Source organism: Lepidochelys olivacea (genome assembly GCF_965140295.1).
Source record: "Lepidochelys olivacea isolate rLepOli2 genome assembly, chromosome: 2".
NCBI classification, from domain to species: domain Eukaryota; kingdom Metazoa; phylum Chordata; order Testudines; family Cheloniidae; genus Lepidochelys; species Lepidochelys olivacea.
The window spans coordinates 225,428,023-225,449,280 of record NC_140412.1 but is presented as its reverse complement, the minus strand read 5'-3'; the positions used below and the strand labels follow the sequence as shown (position 1 = coordinate 225,449,280).

The window sequence follows — 21,258 nt, the reverse complement described above, 5'->3', positions numbered from 1 at the left end:
GCACCTTAATTATCTGAAGATTTTGGGTATCCCATGAGATCATCAGATAATTGAGAAAATGGGTGCATAGCAAGTGGGTCCATACATTTTTTTTTTTTTGTTGTCCCCTACTGCCAGAATGACTCCCTGGAGCATAGGCAAGTGGGCATAACTTAGAACTGTGAAATTGTTCTGAAGTTGCATTTGAGGACCAAACCAGTGTCAAGACAGGCCATGACTAGGGGCATGAATGTGCCTAAAGATAAAGATAGTTTATACCTGCTCTCAGAACTTTTGCTGAGTGGTAGGTACTCTGGCCCATAGATTTTTTTTTGATCATATAGATTGTTCTGTTTTTAAACTCTTCCACACTACGTTATGTTGATATATGAAGTACTTTTCCTGTGTGTGTGTGCTCGAGAGAGAGAGAGAAAGTGAACTTAGCTTGCTCTGAGGAGGAAATGTTCTTTTTGCAGTTAGTAGTAGAAGTAGGTATTATTTTATAAGAAAATTACTGTAAATCAGTAATTTAAAGAGTTATGAAGATAAGTGTTCAAATTTTAGACTTTGATTTGTTTGTTTTTCTCCTCATCCCAGGACTAATAGGTTGTTCTTCCCCATACTCATAGAATGCATGAAGAGTTACTTCCACAGTAGAAATTCTGTCATCATTGCCTTGGCAGGAAGTTGAATGAAAGTTGAATTAAGGACAAATCTATACATATTGTTTAATGTGTTTTTGTTTCAGATAGATACTCAAATAAAACAATCATTTTCTTGTTTTATTTTTGTACCAAAAATGTACCCTATTATGGGACGTTATATTAAAATAGGTGGATCTATGAAAAATCCTGGAAAAAAGAAAGGCATATAAGAGAAAAAGGCATTCTAAAAAGTAGAGCATATTAGCAGAGTAATCTGGATTATATACCTTTGATTTATTGCTTTGAATTGATGAGTCTGCCTACAATTGTGAATGCTTTGGTGTGCCATCACCTGAAGTACCATTTTTATTGATTTAAAAAAATAAATTCTTGGACTGGTACAATATCTGCCAGTCATTCCCAGGATCCACTTAATGGTATAGTACAATATATTACATTAGTGAGTCCATTACTGGATACGGTGTCCAGTTCTGGAGTCTTTGCTTCAGAAAGGATGCTGACAAATTGTAAAGGATTCAGAAAATAGCTACAAAAATGATTTAGGATCTCCAAAACATGCCTTATAGTGAGAGACTTAACTTTATTTTACTTAGTTTATCCAAGAGAAGATTAAGGGGTGATTTGATAATAGTCTACAAGCACCTACAGCAGTGGTGTGCAACCTGCAGCTCCCATTGGCCGGGAACAGCAAACCGTGGCCATTGGGAGCTGCACGTAGCCGTGCCTGCGGATGATCAGTGTGAAGAAACTGTCTCATGACCCGCCAGCGGAGTACCCTGACGGGCCATTTGTGGCCCTTGGGCCGCAGGTTGTCCACCACTGACCTACAGGGAAAAAGATTTCTGACTGTTGGCAGTTCTTTAATTTAGAAGAAAAAGGCAATGGTTAGAAACTAGATAAATTAACAGTGAGGATAACTAACCATTGGAACTTTGCAAGTTGTGGAGAATCCAACAAATCCATCTTTAAATCATGTCTGGATCTCTTTCTGAAAGGTACACTGTACTTCAAACAGAAGTTATGGGTTCAATGTAGGAATTATTGGATGAGGTTCTTTGGCTTGTGTTATACAGTAGGTCAAACTAGGTCATCATAATAGTCCCTTCTGGTCTTAAAATTATGAATTTGGGGAGACTGAACGAATAGGACTTCTCTTTGCCACCTATTTGCTGTTGTTTCTCATTCTGTTTGGCCTGTGTTCAGTTGTCAACTTAAAGTACTTATAAATAACTCCACTATTCCAGCCTGATGTATAATAGGGGATGAAATTTACAGGAGGATTGTTTCATTGTAGTGTCATGATATTTATTGTGGGCCCTATTAAGAGAGCCACATGACCATCAGAAACAAATGTTAACATTCTGTTCTCTACCTTCCCTATCTCCTTTAAATTGTATGGAGCTGTCTGATGTCTGCATGAGAGAGCAGTACCATCCTGAAAATAATTGAGGATGTGTGGAACAAATATGTTGCATTACATTTTGATGATTCTTTTATTTTATAACATGTCATAGCCATTTCTGAATTTGCATCTCTGAAGGGAAGGCTCCACTGCCACTTTCATACTCTTAAAAGCGTAGATTTCTTTCCTGAAAAAGGTTGAGTAGGCTCCACCAAAACCAAAAAAGCCTTTCTGGTATTTCTGCTCCCTGTGATGCTCAGTATATGGAAAGTATAGTACATTATCAAATAAGTTTTTACTTAAAAAGCGGCAAGTAGGAGGAGTAGAAAAGTAATCTCTCCTCAAACAAGGATCCAGAGGCTTGTTCCTGATTTAATTCCTTTTTGCTTCTGTCTGAAATAGGATTGGAATTTAAATGCCAGTTTTGCCTTGCCCAAATCAGTTGACTAACAGTGATTGTGCTGACCTCACAATTAGTAGCTCTCTAAAAGATGAGTTTCCTTAATTCTTCTAGAATATTCAGAAAATCAACTACAAATCAAGAAACGTAGAAAACCTCTGCAGATGTCACAAAAGACCTTTTCTGTTTGTGCACTACCCAAGGACTGTAAAATGAGCTTCTGAGAGTCAAACTGAAAGGCCTGTTTGAGATGCTTTTTAGGGCCCAGATATTCAGCCAGAATTCTTACTTTGCATGTACAATTGTCTGCCTGGCCTTTTGTGCACACAATGAATTCTGGATGTAATACTGGTAATTAGAACACATGATTTGTGAGCACAAATTGTTAATGATATATCTTGCTACAAATATTTAAGCCTTTAGGTGCAGTTGGTTGTTGGTGCAAAATTTCTCCCACGAAAATGGAGTTCCACTGCATAAAAACTGGCCCTTAATATATATGAGCTTTTAATCTTGGTAAGAGCATGTTGGTTGAATGTACTTGGAGAGTGTACTTGCCAATATCTATGTAACACTCTAAGGCTGGAAATCATCTTTGAGGGGAGCACTATAAAGAAATGTAGCCTTTTCTATCTAAAAATTAGTCTGGTTTAAAAGGAATTGAACTTTAGTGTATGCCTGCCTATAAAATAAATTGTAAAAAGGGAAAAAGTAGTTTCCCTTCGAGTCCATTTTATAAAGAGGGTAGGTACTGGAAATTGTGGAGATGAGAATTTTCTGAACATTGAAATGCTTTTTCATTTACTGCTGGGAAAGAATCGCCAAAAATAAATGCATTTTAGGCAATTTGTATTTGAAGATCTTTTCAATTACTGGAGGTCCATACTGTGTTCATCATGTGGTATATTTTTGCTTTGATTAATTGCTTTTTAAAAATAGACATGTATAATCATACTAACTTCTGCCTCTGTTTCAGTGTATTGGCATTTCACCTATGTATCATGTCTATTAAAATTTCTCATAGACCCCTATGGTTTGTAGTACTTTGTGCATATATATCATCTTTTCACTCCCCTGCATTTCAAGCTTCATTGCTTGTTATATTCTGTAAGAGGAGTAGTTATTGTATAACTATTAATATACATCTGCTGAATAATGGAAAATTATTTCTGAACACTTAAGAAACCACTACGTTTACTATGTAAACCATCTAGAGAACACTATTTCCAGCTACCAGAATAAAAGGGGTAAGCTCCCTTCTCCAGGCAAACACAGCAAAAAGTATTTCAATGATTAGAACATGTTAACTTTGATCAATCAAATTCAGAGACAAGGCTCAGTATCTGTAAAATGAGCAAAATCATGGAGCTTATAAAAACATCTAAGAAAGAGATTGGTATGGATGTGAAATGGATCAGTGAAAATATGCTCCAGAAGACTTACTATTGAATCAGTGGGTCACATTAGGTATTATATGGCATTGAAAATACTCCGTAGTGAAAGGTTGGCGTAGCTCTGTTTTAAAAAATAAATAAGTCAAGTATTTAAGTTTCTCAAGCAATATTAAAATTTCAAACATGACCAGGATCTGGATTCTCCAGTCTATTAAGGACACTTTGCACTGTATAAGTGGCACCAAAGGGCTTTAAAAAGCCAAAAATATAAAATAAAATAAATCTAGCTCTTGACTATAATACTGTAAAGGATACTCAGCCAGCTAGAATGCTTAACTGGTTTAAAGTTCCACACCTAAACTACATGTAAAACTATTTTGGGCAAGCATTGTTGCATTTTAACATATAGACTGAAATGGTGAGGAAGAGTTGAACTAAGACATCTATATTTTTGTTTTAGTTTAAAAGTGAAGCCAATACCTATTTGTAAATTGCTTTATAATCTAATTATAGGACTTCTGAAGAAACTTCTAGCTGAGTAATGAGTGAGGTGCTTTTATTTTCAGATGTCTAGCAAGAGAACAGTTCAGCATAATCCTTTACTTGCTGGCTGGAACATTCTCACAAACTGTCAGTTAAAATGAGGGGTGGAAGTGGGATTGGCTCCATGATGGCATTGGACACATTTTCTCCAAACTATCAGTTGTAAAAGTTTCTTCTTTTTTCATGGAGGTTTTTGTTTTGAGCTGGTTCCCTGATGAAATAGCAATATATCAAAGGACAAAAAAATAATAGTGTGGGAAGACTTCCCCTGCATCAGCTTGATTCATTCCACAGGCTCTCTGTCCTGAATCTGCTCCAGTGTTGTGCTGTATCTTGCTCTTTGGACTGAGTTTCATACAGAGGACTTAGAGCACAATATATTTTGGACAAAACAGCTCTGATAAATTCATTTATTACACGTTTAATTGCATCACTTGCGATTAATAATCCCATTAAGTGCAGACTAGCACCCTGAATCCTTTGTATATCCGCTCTAGTTTTTAACATAAGTATTAACTAAATTCTTTTGTCTCTATCTGTGTTTTATTTGGTGTGAAGTACACACTGTTGTTCTCAAACTTAGCGTTCAGTAGTTACTCCATTAAGTAGGTAAGCAAATATTTCATCAAATTTAAATCCAGATTTGACTAGCTCCTTCTGTGGGTTCAGTGGTCAGAAAATCAGATTGGAGTACACGGAGAGTAAGATGGTGCAGGTAATGGCAACCCTAGAAAAGCACATTGGTAAACTAGATAGCAGAAAAACTGTGTCCAGTTTTGGGCCCCACGCTACAAGAAAGATGTGGAAAAATTGGAAAACATCCAGTGGAGGGCAACAAAAAATGATTAGGGGACTGGAACACATGACTTATGAGGAGAGGCTGAGGGAACTGGGATTGTTTAGTCTGCAGAAGAGAAGAATAAGGGGGGGATTTGATAGCTGCTTTCAACTACCTGAAAGGGGGTTCCAAAGAGGATGGATCTAGACTGTTCTCAGTGGTAGCAGATGACAGAACGAGGAGTAATGGTCTCAAGTTGCAGTGGGGGAGGTTTAGGTTGGATATTAGGAAAAACTTTTTCACTAGGAGGGTGGTGAAATACTGGAATGCGTTACCTAGGGAGGTGGTAGAATCTCCTTCCTTAAAAGTTTTTAAGGTCAGGCTTGACAAAGCCCTGGCTGGGATGATTTAGTTGGGGATTGGCCCTGCTTTGAGCAGGGGGTTGGACTGGATGACCTCCTGAAGTCCCTTCCAACCCTGATATTCTATGATTCTATGACCCCAAAGACCCCAAGGAAAGAAAGATCCAACATAAAAAGATTCAATTCTTGGGAAAAGTCGAGTATGTGTTTGTAACCTGAGGCTACTTAGCTTGATAAATACTGAAGAGGATTCTGACATACAATAGAACCTCAGAGTTACGAACACCTTGGGAATGGAGATTGTAACTCTGAACAAAACGTTATGGTTCTTTCAAAAGTTTACGACTGAACATTGATTTAATACAGCTTTGAAACTTTACTATGCAGCAGACAAATTCTGCTTTTAGCCATCTTAATTCAAATAAAACTAGCACAGAAACAGTTTCTTTATCTTGCCAAATCTTTCCCTTTACTTTTTTAGTAGTTTACATTTAACACAATACTGGACTGTATATGCTTTTTTTTTTTTTTGGTAGTCTCTGCTGCTAACTGATTGCATACTTCCAATTCCAAGTGAGCTGTGTGGTTGACGAGTCAGTTCGTAACACTGGTGTTCATAACGCTGAGGTTCTACTGTAATTACATTTTAGGGAAAGAAGTCTCCCAGAATATATATCCACAGATGTGAAGGAGGACAGTGTCTGAAACAAGTGAGTGAATGAGAAAAGTGGTGGTTATAGGTTAAGAAATTCTTTCAATAAAATGGGATCTAATGCTTTGGTATCAAGAGGATTCAGGAAACTAGCTTGCAGTTAATTCAATTATTAATTGCAAGTAATGAAATTAGACAATAAATAAATTCATGACAGCTATTTGGTCCATAATATCCAGGGCCAGATTTTCAAAAAAGTCTCTAAGTCTAAAATCTCAGATTTGCATGTCCTAACATTAAGCACTCAAATAAAAGTGGCCTCATTTTCAGAGATGTTGAACACCTTCAACTCCCATTGGATGTGAGTGGAATTTAATGCAGTTCTGAAGCCGCATGCTTCTGAACCAGATGAAACTTGAAACTGATTATTGGTTATATATAGTTGAATGAAACTTGTACATTATAGCTTAACTGTTTATGTATACACTAAACTGAAACTTGAATCTGGTTATGTAGTTAAATGGTTTGGGAATACCTTTGGCTGGATTAAATTAATTAATTTTATTATTATGTATTGCCATGTAAGAGCATATGCAGTCTTTGTAAACTGCAACTTTCAATTAGTGGTATGGAGTTACTTTTTTAAGCAGTAATTTGATACATATAAGGTACTTAAAGATCTTAGCGCAGATTCTCCACTCTGGCTGAGCTGCACTTGAATGTTCAGGGGAGGTGAATCTGCAGAAAGTCAGTTGCAGCTCCTTGATTCAGAGCCACCTAGCCCAGGCAGAAGTTAGGACTGAACAGGGCAGCCCTACTTTTAGGCTGCTGGCATCCTCAGGGAGTTTGTTAGAGGAAGACCATACATAGTGGAGTTTCACTCCACTACATCTCCTTCCTGTCATGCACACACACTGTCCCCAGAATGCCCTGATGTACCTATCATGCTGGCTGGAGTGGCTTGTGGCCATGAGTGCCTACTTCAGGGCAGACTGTCAAAACCAAGGCAGACCCCTCAAACTGGTGGTATATGTTATAATTAGATTTCACAAACCCAGTACCAAATGTGAACTCCCAAAGAACTACAGTAGTCTTATAATGAAATCCGAGAAAATCCCTTTAGACAGACAGGCTGGACTGCAATAAATGGTAACACCAAAAATCACACGCATTCCAGGTTACTCCCAGTCCCGAGAGACCAGTCTCTCACCCAGGTCGGGTTGCATCCTAGATCTCACACCAAAGACAGATATTGGTAGCCAATTCTATAGTAAAGTAATAAAGGTTTATTAGTTAAGAAAAGAAATGAGTTATTGAGAAGCTAAAGCAGGTAAAATATATATACAGATAAATCAGGGTCCATAATGTGGTAATCTGCCAGTTTCCCAAAAGTCTCTCGAGGCTACCCAGAATCATCATCTTTGTTATTCTGTCCTGTTAGAATCCAAACAGTCCAGAGATGAAGGATCTTTTCCTGAGTCCATATTTACAGCTTTTTTTGTCTCAAAAAACAAACCGACAGGGTCACTACCCACGTGGGCTCTTTCTTTGATTGGCAAAGAGAGAAGCACATTCCGAGTCTTTGATCTCTGATCATCCCGCACAATTGCCATGTGCCTCCAAACGTGCCGGAATTAGCGTTTTCTTCTTAAAGTTCTTCATTTGCATTACATAAGGCTTCTTTCTTGTTTGATGGGTTATTTTAGTTACAGTGTAAATGTTTGCTATTACATTATAACAGGATACAGATAAGTAGAAACAATGCATGTAACGTCCCATTAGTTTTCATGAAGTTTAAACGGAAAATACATTCTTGTACGTTTAACAGTCACTTGGATCTGAACTCCTACACAAGTGAATTGGCCTGGTTTCCAGCTGTGAGTTTGACAGTTCTCAGCTGACACCTTTGGCATCTGGTCTGCCAGTGTCACACATCTTTTTATGCCAAGAGTGGTAAGAACTGCTGGCATAGAAGGAGGTGGAGCTGCCCACACCAGGCTTACGTCAGTGGAGAATTCCTCTGCCATCTCCAGCCACTCTACATCCACTTTGCACAAGTTATGCAGTATGGCCTGGTTTCAGTTGTTTCAATTATTAATAATACTTGAAAAAGCTAAAATAATTGACAGACTCGGAAAGAACCTCTTGCAGTAGCCAACTTTTATTTCTGCATCCTTATCTCTTCATGTCTCTTCTTTTTCTCCTCTTCCAAGTGGAGGACAAAGTAAGTGGGACTTGTTTAGATCATTTTAAAATGTTGCCGAGACACCTGATCTTATTTTTGTGTTCAGCTGAGTCAACGAGAATGTGTTTAAGATGTTTGAATTGCTTATATTGTTGTATTCCTTTCTGGCAACCAAAGCTCTGAGTTGATGTATTCCTTTCTTTAACTACTAAAATCAATAAATAAAATGTAGAAATTACCTCCAGGATGCTCAGTTCTATCAGTGTTCAATTTGGAAATCAATACTTGCTGTTTTGTTTGATCTGCAGCCAATTGCATTGATTGCCCACCCAGAAATGTAAGCTGCCCCATTTATTTTAGTAGAGTGTTTAGTTGGTCATAACGAGGATTTTGACATTAGAGTAAGCAAGTTTGTCTAAAGCACCCCCCTTAAGTTACTGAAATTTTATTATGAAACTTTCAGTGGTCCAAAAAGCAGTGTGAACACCCTGAGTCTTATTTGCTCTTTCCAGTAAATAAACACAAAATTGTGTAAATTAGCATATGAGGATTGATTTTTTTTTTCTGGACAATTTTTTTTTTATTTGGTTAAAGGGGCTAAAGAGAAGACATGTGCCTTAAAACCTGTCCAGGGAAATTTGAGCAGATTCTTGTTCCAGTCTTGTGGATTTCAGTGTTATGAGAAGAAAATGGGACACTTTTTTTTTTTTCACCTGTGGCTAGATCCAGTTAGTGAAGAAATCATTTGGATGCCCCTACTCAATGATTTTCTGACAATATTGTTCCAAATCTTTTGCTAAGCCACTCAGCTTACAGCCACTCAGCTTTGCCTTGATTGTAGATGGCTCTGATTTAGAGATTTCATTTCTATATGTCAGAGGATGAGACAGTTTGCTGTGTACGATGTGCTGGGACTTTGGATGTTTGCAATTTTACCAGGAAGCTTTCCAAGTAATGACAGACTTTTATGCCTTCTTTTCTCAGGCTCAATACTAGTTTGATAAATACCTTGTGAATACACAAGGTGAAGAAGAAAGACCAAAGTGCATTACTTGCAACTGTTAGCTTTGGTCCCGGACTGAAGTGGAGGAAGCTTTGGTGGCAGGGACGTTGGGGATATGGAGGGAGATCAACAGATCTGAGAAAGTCCTGTGGGACTACTTTCTTGATCAGAAGAACAAATGTTTCCATCTGGAAACGAGCTTTTCTTAGTGACAGATGTAGAACAGAGATCTACAACACCGAGCTGCTCATTTAGTAGCTGTGAAGGATCTGGAGGAGAAATAACTTTCTCTCTTTGAATGCACAGGATGACATTCTACAGGAAAAGTTTCCCTATGGATAAAAGGAAGTGGAGAGGATCCTAAAATTCAATTAAAGGTGCTTTTAAAAAATTTTCTCTAGTGTCCATCCTTCAGTGATAAGACCAACCCACCTGGAGGTGAAAATATTATTAGGCTTTTCACTGCAGGAACAAAGTCCTGGGCTGGCAAATGTGTTCACTGTCTGGCTGAGAAGCCTCCACAAGAGGGTCTTGGTCAACTAGTTAGTATTTACTAGGGAAGTATGTGCTGCTTCCAGTTGAATTAAAAAGATGATTGTTCAGGTGATTCTGCCTAGCCTGAAAATTCCTGTTGTATCAAATAAGAACATAACTCCTCCGTGACTTCCTGAAGGATGTATATTGCAGCATTATCTTCTTGAGTTCTGATAAACCTTTCAGACATTTTCCTAGGGAATCTCCAAGCAAATTAATACCATCAAAGGGAACTTCAGTGAGATTGCCAACATGTTGCATAAGAAAGATGTGACCAAAAATGTTTTTAACATCACAAGCAGGTATTGCACAGAAAGTATAAGAAGACAATCTTGAACAATTTCATTCCCCCCCACCCCTTGATTCCTTTTCCAGTTGTCTTGGTGACTACTACTTCTGGGGCTTTTATGAGTGGTGGGTTGGGAAGAGGTCTGTGCAGACCTGATGTTCAAACCATGGTGCCTCTCAGAGTGATGGGGATCAGGAACTTCTTGGAGTGTGAGAAGTACTGGCTAAGGTGTTATACAGAGAAATTTATCTAGAACAAATCTTGTGAGTTTCCTGGTTGAATTTGGCATAATTTTTGAGAGATGCTGGTAATGCATCTTTTTTCATGAGGGAATAGCCATGCTGAGTTCAGTATCTTTTCCAGTGATTTGGAAACAGGAAATATTTTTTTCCCCTTTTTTTAATTTTTGGGATTTGGTTGAGACAGGTGTTTTGTAATGTGTAAAGTGATTCAGGTCACCTGTGTTGTCACCATGTAAATGGTGACCTGAGTATTGTATCCTGAAGTTTTAGAGGAGGAAGGAGAAAATGTCTCCCCTCTTCAGACATCTTGTCCTATTTCCACACTTCCTATTTCCCATGAAAAACTAGTTTAGGACAGGGCACTGATATATATTGGTTTAAACTCGATTTAAACCAGGAATCTGGGAAAAATAATTGTATCTGTGTCCAGCAGGTTCAGCAAGTATAGAATGTATCCAAAGTTTGAAAAGGTTCATCCACTAAAAACTGAGGAATAGGTTTGGTCTATTCACTGCATCAAAGTTGGTCTTCTGCTACAGAATGCTACGTGGCCAAATGGACCTGGATTGGCAATCTGAAACTCTCTGCATGCTTCTGATTGCTTCAGGCCTACAACTCTGCATTCTTGTCATGTTCACATAATTGAATGTGTTTTTACTTTCATTTCTTTAATATTGAAAACTGAAATATGAGCCAGGATGTGTAACTTCCTTAAGAAAATGCCAAACCAAAATACATAGACATTCTGATGTTCAGTACTATAATTACATAAATTAGTATTACACCCACTACAGTTTTTTGCTTTTTATTCATGCAACTCTAAATCTCCGATTCTACTGCTTTATGCAACCCCAATTTGAGTGTATAACTACAACTAAGTGTATTGTGCTGTGTAGTCCCAGTTTAAGGCCTTTTTTATTTTAAAAACTTTTTTTTTGGGGCAGTAAAAACCACTGCTGGTAAAAACCATGCCATTCAGTGCTTAACCACAAGATGACCATTCCTTCCTAGACCATCCTTCGTCTCTAACTTCTTGTTGTTACATACTTCCTGAGCAGAACTGAGAGAGAAAAGAAAAGTTTCAAGAAGAACTCTTGGTAGCTGGCATGATTAGTGACAACTGGCAGGGGAAACGATTCAGTCCTTGGCCAAAACAACTCTGACATATAAATCTGTTATCTTCATTGGGTAACTTTGAAACATTGGAGGATTTTTTCCTTGTTCTAAATCAAGAAATTTTCAATATGTTCTTATTTGATGTTGCACATGCAAAAACGGAAATCTTCAAATACCAAAATATTTGTATCATTTTCTTGAATTACAGAGATTTTAACTTTTTTGTTTTAGTGTGGAAGTGTGTCCAGTTAAAAGTTTCCATGTGACGATCCTCCCAGCTTTCTCTTCAGCAGGTGACTTCTGTCCCTTCTGCTATATTAGCTGACTAACTTCTTAGAAATTCGGTCTGTCAATACCTAGTTCATATCCATCCACCTTTGAACTGCAAGGCTCAGATCTTTTTTTATTATTAAATAATTGGCTATTTTTGGTGAAGAGAACACAAATAGAATCTGTGAATTTGAAAAGACATTTATATTGCCCTAGTTTAAAATCTTACTGTGTTTATAATTTTGTGAGATCAAAAAGAACTAATTTCAGTAGGCATCTGTAAAATAGAGACTTGTACATTGTTTCATAGGTTTAAGAGGCAAACAACATATTGGGCATTAGTTTTAGCAGATGCTACATTTAAGTATGCAGATCCATGGGTAGTGGTGATTCATCAGCGTAATTGTTGGATCCCGATGTTCTTTGTAATTAGATTTTATTTGGATCAAAATGCCACTTTCACTGTACTTACTAAAGAAAATTTCTGATGATCATCTCCATCAGCTGATGGTTGGAAATAAGTTGCCATAGAAAAAGAACTCAAACATAGTGGTCAGAATATACTGCTGTTGACAACAAAAACTTGATTAACGCTTGTTTGACATTAGTGACAGTAAAGCATAACATATCACTGACAAAGTGATTCTGTGTAGTGTCACGGATCCACAGGTCCAGTGCTCTTGAATAACTCTGGAACAGTCCCTGGGAGGACCCCTTCAGTGTGTCAGCCCCCTTAAGGTTACACACTTTCACTAGGGTAAGCTGTTTTGCTTCACTGCCTCCTGGGACTGAACCTCTGAGTTGTCAGCATGCGTGATTCACACTGTGAGCTCCCTTCAGTGAGTCTACCTGAGTTGGTCACTTGAGAGCAGGGTGGATTTGCTTTAAATCAAATAGATTTAAATTATGATTTAATTTAATTTATTATTTAATTATGATTTAATTTATTTATTTAATTTAATTTATGATGTAATTATGATTTAAATTATGGTTTAGTCAGGAAGGCTCGATTTAATCATGGATTTCTACCTAAAAGTGCATTCTTGTTGGTTGTTATAACCATAATACATATTCTTCACAACTCAGAGATAGATGTAGGTTTTATTTTTAGAAGGTACACACTATACATTTTTAAACTGATTTATTTTGAAAACTTTTCAGATTAGTTATACAGATATATCAGAAAATGAATGGTTGTTTGGTTATTTTATTTACCAAAGATAATTGAAGCAGATATTTATGAAGTCATTGGGAGGTGGAATATCTCCAATTCAACAGGTTAATCATTATTGTTTGGAGGATTTTCTTGCCATGCTGTATTAAGAGGAGAACATCACCAGACAGACATTTAAATTGTTTTATTTAACTAAAACAACAATGTTATGTATTCTGGAATTTTTTTTCTTCAACAGCAAACATATAATATTTTAACAAAAAAAGCATACGAATTTTTAAGTTTAGTTAAACATTCACGTTTTTTAAAATCAGGTTTGTTTTTGTTAAAATTGTTTTTAACTAATATAGTTAAATGAAATATAAAAAACCCCCCACAAAAGTCGACTGTCAGCCAAGTCAACATGAGAAACTTTAAAATATTGACTTTTGGAGCTAACTCCGTCATCTTTACCTTCATTTTCTTGTTTGTTCAGAATCTGGAAAAGAAAAGCAAGCTTTCCTGCTTTTTCAGGTCCCAAACAATTTCTCAGTTTGGAATGAATTAGTCCAAAGGAAGAAAATATTCTTTCTTCACTGGCAGAAGAAGCTCCTGCTGTTAAAAGTGAGATTATCACTTCAACAGTCTCTGAATCCAAGTGCTTAAGTGACTTCCACCAGTTCACTGGTGTGACTTTCTTTAAAACCTCATCAGCAAACATATATTTCTTCAATGGTTCACCCTTAGCTCTAAGTTTATTATAGTTGTCATTATGGAGGGATGATTGCTGGATGTCCATGTCATAGCCAACTCCTCTTCTTCGGCAGTTAAGCTTTGACCCTGGTACCGAGTATTGAGAATATTCACAAGAAAATGAGCTGGAGATAGTGCTTGTCCCATTCATTTTTTTAATGCTTGTAATTTAACTCTGTCGTTGCATATTTCTCTTTTTAAGGTCTTACTCAGTTCCTTCCAAATTTCAACAGCATCCGCCATAAAACAGCTATTTCCCTGCATTTTGTTCAAGCCTACAGAAATAGGCTTCAGGGTGTTCAACATTTCTCTTAAGCCCAATGTTGAGAACTTTGGCTGTGAGAACGCCATCTGTTTTTTCACGATTTTGTTCATAAACTGTCATCAGATTAGGCCAGTTCTTGATACAGTGCTCAAAACAGTCCACTACTGAGTTCCATCGCACATCTTGTGAGAGAGTGAGCTTGGTTCCTCCCCTTTTCTTCAGCGTAGCTGCTGCTGGTGGTTACGGAAGCATTTCGCGATTTCAACATGAGCCTTGATTTCTGGAACACGGAAGTCTTTGGTTAGGAGGTGCATCAACTGAGCACTGCAACCGTATGTTACTAGCTTGGGACTCTCTTCTAAATAATTTCTTCTAATCTTGGATACATTTGAAGCATTGTCTGTGAACAAGCTGCGTACTAGACATTTGAATTTTTTTTTCACAGTTTGTTATAGCTTTTACTGCTGCTTGTAAAGTATTCTGCTCTGTGTGCATTTCCTGATGTATCAATTGTTTCTGTAAGGAAGACATTCCCTTCTTCTGTTCTCACAAAAGCCCATACAACAGGATCATTGTGGACATTGCTCCACTCATCAAGACTCAGGTTAACGATTTTACCCTCTAGACCTTTTGCACACTGCTCAATTTCTTTCATACGCTTTATCCAGAAATTTGCCTGTGACATCTGCTCTGTTGGGTGGACTGTATCCTGGTCTTAATACCTGAACCATGTTGTTGAAGTGTGGGTTCTTAATCATACAGAAAGGAGAGTTTGTTGCATAAACAAACCTGGCAATTTTTTCATCAATTACCTCTTTTTGTAATCTGCTGGTTCTTATCACAAACTTATCTATGGTTGTTTCTGGATGATGGAGTTTTTTTTTTCTTTTTGTTACAGGTGCTATACTGTGGCTATGTAACATACATGATGTGACTGAAACACTATCATTGGCAGATAACTCTGAAACTATAGAAAATGATGGTGCTCTTGAAGGTGGATAGTCTTCAGAATCTTGTATGTTGAGGATAAATTCTCCTAAACAAAACAAGTGAATGCAGTTATTTAATTATTATTACCATACTGCTCATTTAGTATTACTCATTTCATTCACTGATACTCAGTACTACTTTAAAGGTGAAATTGTAAAAGGAAGATCTGCCTATTTCAGGTTTTTTGGGTTTTTTATCACAACTTTATCTAAAATGACCATACCATAGAGTAACAAGTATATTTTTTGCTCAAATGTGAGAATTCAAGAATAGTCCAGAAGGAAAACAGGCAGTCCTTAAGAAAAAAGTATGAAATAAAAAAGTTTAACAACCTGAAGATCCTGCATGTTGAAACATGTTCCTTTCATCATCTTCAGCACAGCTTCCTCCTGAGAAGGAACACTTCTCATGATCTTGTTTCATTTGGGCAACCAGGCCTTGCATTTCTTTGTTGCACTGTTTGCATTTTGCACGCATGCCTGTCTTACCCACAGGGAGAGGAACTTCGTTAAAATATTCCCAAACTGGGTCTCTTTTACGGCCTGCTGCCATTATAGGTTTTCCCTTCTCGTGAGAGAACAGTATTGTAGATCTCAAATCAATGAAGGCTACACTCAGAAAGACCTCAGGACTTCTGGAATATGCTGCTCAAACAGCTTCACTTTTGTTAATTGTTCCCAGTCAACTTCAAAGAGCAAGTACTATAATTTCTTAAGTCATGTCTACACTACAAAATTGTCGACCTAAATTATGTCAGCATACAGCTGCCCCAGTAATTAAATCCCTTTTGCTTGTCCACGCAATGCCCCTTGTGTCAGCGGTGCATGTCCTCACCAGGAGTGCTTGCACTGCTTGTACTGTCAGTGGGGGGCATTGTGGGACGGCTTCTGAGAGCAACACCGTGTCTACACTGGGGTGGGCAAACTACAGTCTGCAGGCTGGATCTGGATCTGGCTCATGGGATTCCCCCCCCCCCCCCCCCGTGAGTGGGGAATGGGGAACCATGGCCGGTGGGAGCTTCGCAGGAGGTACCCAAAGTCAAGGGCAGCACACTCAGCCCTCTGCTCTCCGCCCGCCCTTCCCTCAGGGGCCTCAGGGACATGGTGCCGTCCGCTTCCCAGAGTGGCGTGGGACCGGGGCCAGGGCAGGCAGGTAGGGAGCCTGCCCTGGCCTGGCCCTGGTGTGCGCCACTGCCACCCTGGAACCGCTCCAGGTAAGCAGGGCCAGGCTGGAGCTCGCATCCCTCCTGCACCCCATTCCCCAACTCCCTGCCCTGAGCTCCCCCCTGCACCCCACACCCCTCCTGCACCCCAACCCCACATTTCCAAGTGGGCACTTCCCCTATTATTTTTGTTAGACGCTTTGGTGGTGGCAGCATAAGGTCCAGGGACAAAAGGTAAAATAGTTTGTACGTTGGGGAAGTTTTAACCTAAACTGGTAAGAATAAGCTTGGGGGGGTCTTTCATGCAGGTCCCCACATCTGTACCCTAGAGTTCAGAGTGGGGAAGGAACCTTGACTCGTCTTCAGTGAAATTCCAAAATACAGTTAAAAATTAAGTATTTGGGGTTCTTTTGGTTTTCACAAGCTGTGAGGAGGGAGTCCGAAGGCCCTCACATTAAAGCAAGCAGCAGCTGGAATATGGGTGGACAGAGAGTTTGGCTGATTTTGCATGTGGCTGGGGTTGGAGTAGTTGAGAGTATCTCTGCAAATGACCTTTTCAAATGCATGCAAAGTCCCATGTCCATCTCCTAGCTCCTCCCAGATGATCCATCCTGCTTAGCTCCATGCAAAGTCCTTGATTTTGCTTTCCACTCCATTCCCTGCTATTATCTTTCTTTTCCCTTGAATTCACTACCCTGCTGCAGATTCCTCCCAGCCACCTACAAAGACCCCATTTTCTTCCTCCCACAAATTGCCAATTGCTTACCCTCCTTTAAGGATAATTTTTTAAATAGAGACCAAGGGCCCAATCAAGTTAGAACCCAATTGTACTGGTGTAATGTGCCCTAATTCTCTTCTTTCAAAACTGGATTGTAATTTTATAATCCTGCCTGTGTAAGGGGCAAAGTAAAGCGGGGCAGGAACCAGATTGTGACTCCAGGAATCACAATCTGTTGCTTTCCCATAGCCTCAAAGGAGAAAAAGCTGCACCTTTTCACTGGTACAGATTACTTCCCCATCTGGACTATCTCTGGGGCATGAGATTTTGCATTGGGGGCAGGACAGAACCTCGGCTCTTCCCACTCCCCACTCGATCCACTTCCCACTCATTTGCTTGGTAAGGAGAGTACCAGACTGGTAGCCCCTACTTAAGCCCCTCATTCCTCAGAACGGGGAGGGGCTTATTACTGAGACCTCTGAGTGTAAAACTTTACATATTGTGGAAGAAACTTTTCTCAATTTTTGCACTGCTAGTAGGAAAAAAAAATAACTATCTTAATTTTAAAATACTTCTGAAATACTTTGAAGAAAGAAAATCTTTGGTACCTTTGTCTTGAATGAGTTTACAGCCTGGTGGAGGAAAAAATAAGAAGAGGTTTTGTTAAACACTGACTGCACTTTAAAGGTGGAAAAGTTTGTTTGCAACTGTCAGCATGCCTTTGCAAATCATGAGCTATATCAGTATTAAAACAATAAGTACATAAATAGAAGTGATCCATGTCAGAATATTTACAAATTCTGCTTAAAACATGAATTTTAATGTGTATTCTGAATCGTCTTCTGTTTCTTGGTGTATCAGTTGAATTTATTGCACAGAAGATTTTTTTTCTTGCATTGTGAGTAAAATGCACTATTCAGGGGTGTTTTAGTGGTGCTGTATTTTACTGCTACTCTGGGATTAGAGATTATGGCTGATTTTGACAGTAACTCACTTCCAAGAGTAAAGGACAAGGGTTGGGAGTAATTGTGCCTGGAGGGAAGAAACACACCTCAAGTCTCTCTCTTGAATGACCTACTACAAGTGAGCATTCAGACCAGGATTCATGAACTCTGGAGTGAATTACATCCAGCCTTTTTCCATGGAAAGGAAGGTCAAAGCAATTTGGGGCCTTTGGAAGAGAATAAAGGGGGTAATTAAAGCAACCCAGGAACACCACACAAATGAGAGAGATTAGTAATATTTTTAGTTTTACTTCCATATTTGAGCAGCACAGCTCAAGAGACTAAGATCATAGCCAGCTCTTCACACTTGTGAAATATTTTTAATTTATCATTGGATAGGATAAATGAAAATCTTGGCTAGAAGAGAGTAGCAGCCATAATGAAAATTCTTTGCTTTGACTTACTTTATCAAAATAATAAATTACATTATATACTGATTATTTTTCTTCATTTTTCCATGTAGGACTTTTCTTTTTGTTAGAGATGGAAACCCAAATAAACGAAATGTGCACAATGAGACATCTATGCACTTGCTGTGTATGGGACCTCAAATTATGATAGCTGAGGGAGCTCTCCATCCTCGCTTGGCACGACCCTCTGAAGATGATATCAGAAGAGCAGATTGTCTGCAAATGATCCTAAAATGGAAAGGAGCAAAGCTTGACCAAGGAGAATATGAACGAGCAGCTATTGATGCTGTTGATAACAAAAAAAATACACCTTTGCACTACGCTGCTGCCTCAGGGATGAAAACCTGTGTAGAGGTAAAAATCAGATATAAATATACAGATTTGTGGTTATATTGTGGTATTTATATATGTATTCAACAAAGCTATTACACAAAGAGAAAAATTTTAATACAAACTTAAGAATTACAAAGATGGGGGAAAGTCCATTTAGAATGCTACATTTGTAAATCTGAAAGAAACAGAACAATAAACTATCAGGTAGCCACATGAACTGAGGAGAGATCAAAGGAAAATCAAACTACATATACTTATAACATTAACTTTATAAGATTAAACCATATAGTATGAGGAAGAACCATACTAGTTATTAATAATAATAGTTAATTAAAGGAATTTAATGTTCGAGAAATACGGAACAGAAAAATGAAATAAATAGCTACCTGAGCCAAATTTTATAAGCTTGTTTACCCTACTCGATATGTGAAAACAGCTGTGACTGGAGGAGTTTTAACTACTCACCTCCTGCCTCAAGAATACCTTATACGTGTGTAGGCCATAGTCTCCACCTGCTGATTGAAGAATGAACTCTACTCTCTGTGCTAGCATAACTGCAGTTTACCAACAACAACAAATTCTAATGTATGTGAAAATTCTGTATAGTATCTGCCACTAATTCTGGGCACTCTTAAAACAGGTCTACACTACAGCTGTAGCACATCTGGCAAAGGTGCTCTAAGCCAACAGGAGATAGCTCTCCCATTGTCTTAATAACTCCACCTCCATGAGACACGGTAGCCGTGTTGGTGGGAGGAGCTCTCCCACCGGCATAGCACTGTCTACACGGGGTTAAGGTCAATATAACTACATCGCTCAGAGGTGTGGATTTTTCACACCTCTGAGTGACATAGTTATACCAAAGTATGTATGTAGTGTAGACCAAGCTTAACTGGGAATTCCTCTTAAATGGGAGATCTGCAAAGGAATCAGTTTAAACCTGATACTAAATGGCAATGGCTGCTGTGTAATTGGACTGGTAATTCCACTTAATTTAGTGCCTTCAGGTGATTTAATAGTGCTTAGGTCTCTGATTGTATTCCAGTTTCATGCTGATACTGCCTGTTAGCCCCGTTTCAGCTTTCAGTCTTTTCTAGTTTGGTACCTGCAGTAAATTTTTGATATGATGGAAAGAAAGAGTCACTGCGCTCTTCAGTTATTCTCTCCTTTCAACTCCCTTGGTCTGACAGCCTGATGGGCTCTGACCACAGTGGCTTTTAGTCACTCATAAGTCTACCAGCCTGCCTTCCCCAGCATGGCTCTTGTTTTCACAACCATCTGATTTTTGAGCATTATTGTACAGTGCAACAAAATGTACATGTAATACATAGGAGGAGGAGGTAACTGTGCCTAGCACTCTAAAGATCTTTGATCTTTCCCTGTGCCCACACTGGCTAATGCGAAGTTCCTTGTTTCTTTCCTTTGGGTATGGGGCTCACATTCCTTTCACATTTGGCTGAGTGACTAGGTTGGTTTCTCAGTCCTGTTCTGTTTCCTTTCCTTGGGAGCACCTAACAATGCACAGAAAAGTTTGTCTATACCAGTTCTTTGAGTGCTGGTACCTATGTGTACTCTATATTTGGGAATGCATGCACACCATGCACCCAAGTCCCAGAGATTCTAAACAAGCTGTGTCCGTTGGCCAGTGCATATGCAGTCAATCTCCTCATACTTCAGACCAAGGGCATAAGAGGCTGATGTCTCTCCAGTTCCTTCTTACCACTGCATGGCTTGAGTCAGAATCCTCTGTGTCCGCAGATTTCTCCAGCTTCTTTTTTATAGCCTGTAAATAGAGATCACAATTAGTTTTTAGGCTAGCATAGTTATATTTTTTATAGTATAGTTTATGTATCTTGTTTTTCCCTTTGCTGGGAAGTCCTGCTCATGGTCTGGATCTATGCCTAGAGTCCAAGAATTGGGTCTCTTGCCCTTGTTCTTTCTGTTTGAGTGACGACCACCAACCTCTACTGTTTGGGTAAGATACATATTTCCACAAAGTGCAGCATCTTTCGCTCGTTTCCCTGTGAACATGTGAAGCTCATCAGCTTTGGTTGAGGAGACACCCAGAAGGCTATGAGACCTCATTCTGATCTGAGCCAGGAATATCCACTGTATGTTGGCCCCAACTGATGAGCAGTGGCCCTCCAAGCATGAGCTTGAGAGCAGAACCTAGATCTGCGAAGCCCAAGGACCCGTCTTCCAGGACTTCACTTGAGAGTAAGGGGCGCTGAGTCCAGAACCCCTTGTTACTTTCGCTCTTAGCTTGCTAAGATAGTTATTTCTCCATGTATATACATGTACATAATCTTTAGTAGTTCTAGTATAGTAGAAGTGTTAGTCTTTCCTCAACCTGGGGATTCCACCCCAACCGGGGACTATGCCCAGATTCTGGGCTTTAAAAACCATGTCTCCTGCTGTGCTCATTCTCCGTGACCAATGAGCACCAGTAGTACCTCTGCTGTCTGGGCGAGGTGCGTGTCGGCCTTGCTGGAGCCCTAGACATACCTAACAGTGTGAATCAAAGGCTGTGAACCGGAGGACGCCTGCACATTCCTGACCAGAGAGAATGGTACAAGAACGTCCAGGTTCTCAAGTAAAAATATAAACACGTTCTTAAGAGATGGTACAGGAACACACCAACTTCTTGTAAGATAAG

General features: G+C 39.0%; 1 protein-coding gene across 4 annotated transcripts in view; it reads left to right on the top strand.

Annotated features, from left to right (window-relative positions):
* ANKIB1 (ankyrin repeat and IBR domain containing 1) overlaps positions 1-21,258 on the top strand; it is a 159,389-nt gene that overhangs the window by 39,478 nt on the left and 98,653 nt on the right. For 3 of the 4 annotated variants that reach the window (XM_084621477.1, XM_084621478.1, XM_084621476.1), the window contains exon 3: positions 18,323-18,623. In XM_084621477.1, coding sequence (XP_084477603.1) covers positions 18,323-18,623 — 301 coding nt within the window. Of the gene's footprint in view, positions 1-6,173; positions 6,234-18,322; positions 18,624-21,258 lie in introns of all 4 variants that reach the window. The other variant, XM_084621479.1, reaches the window with a different exon arrangement.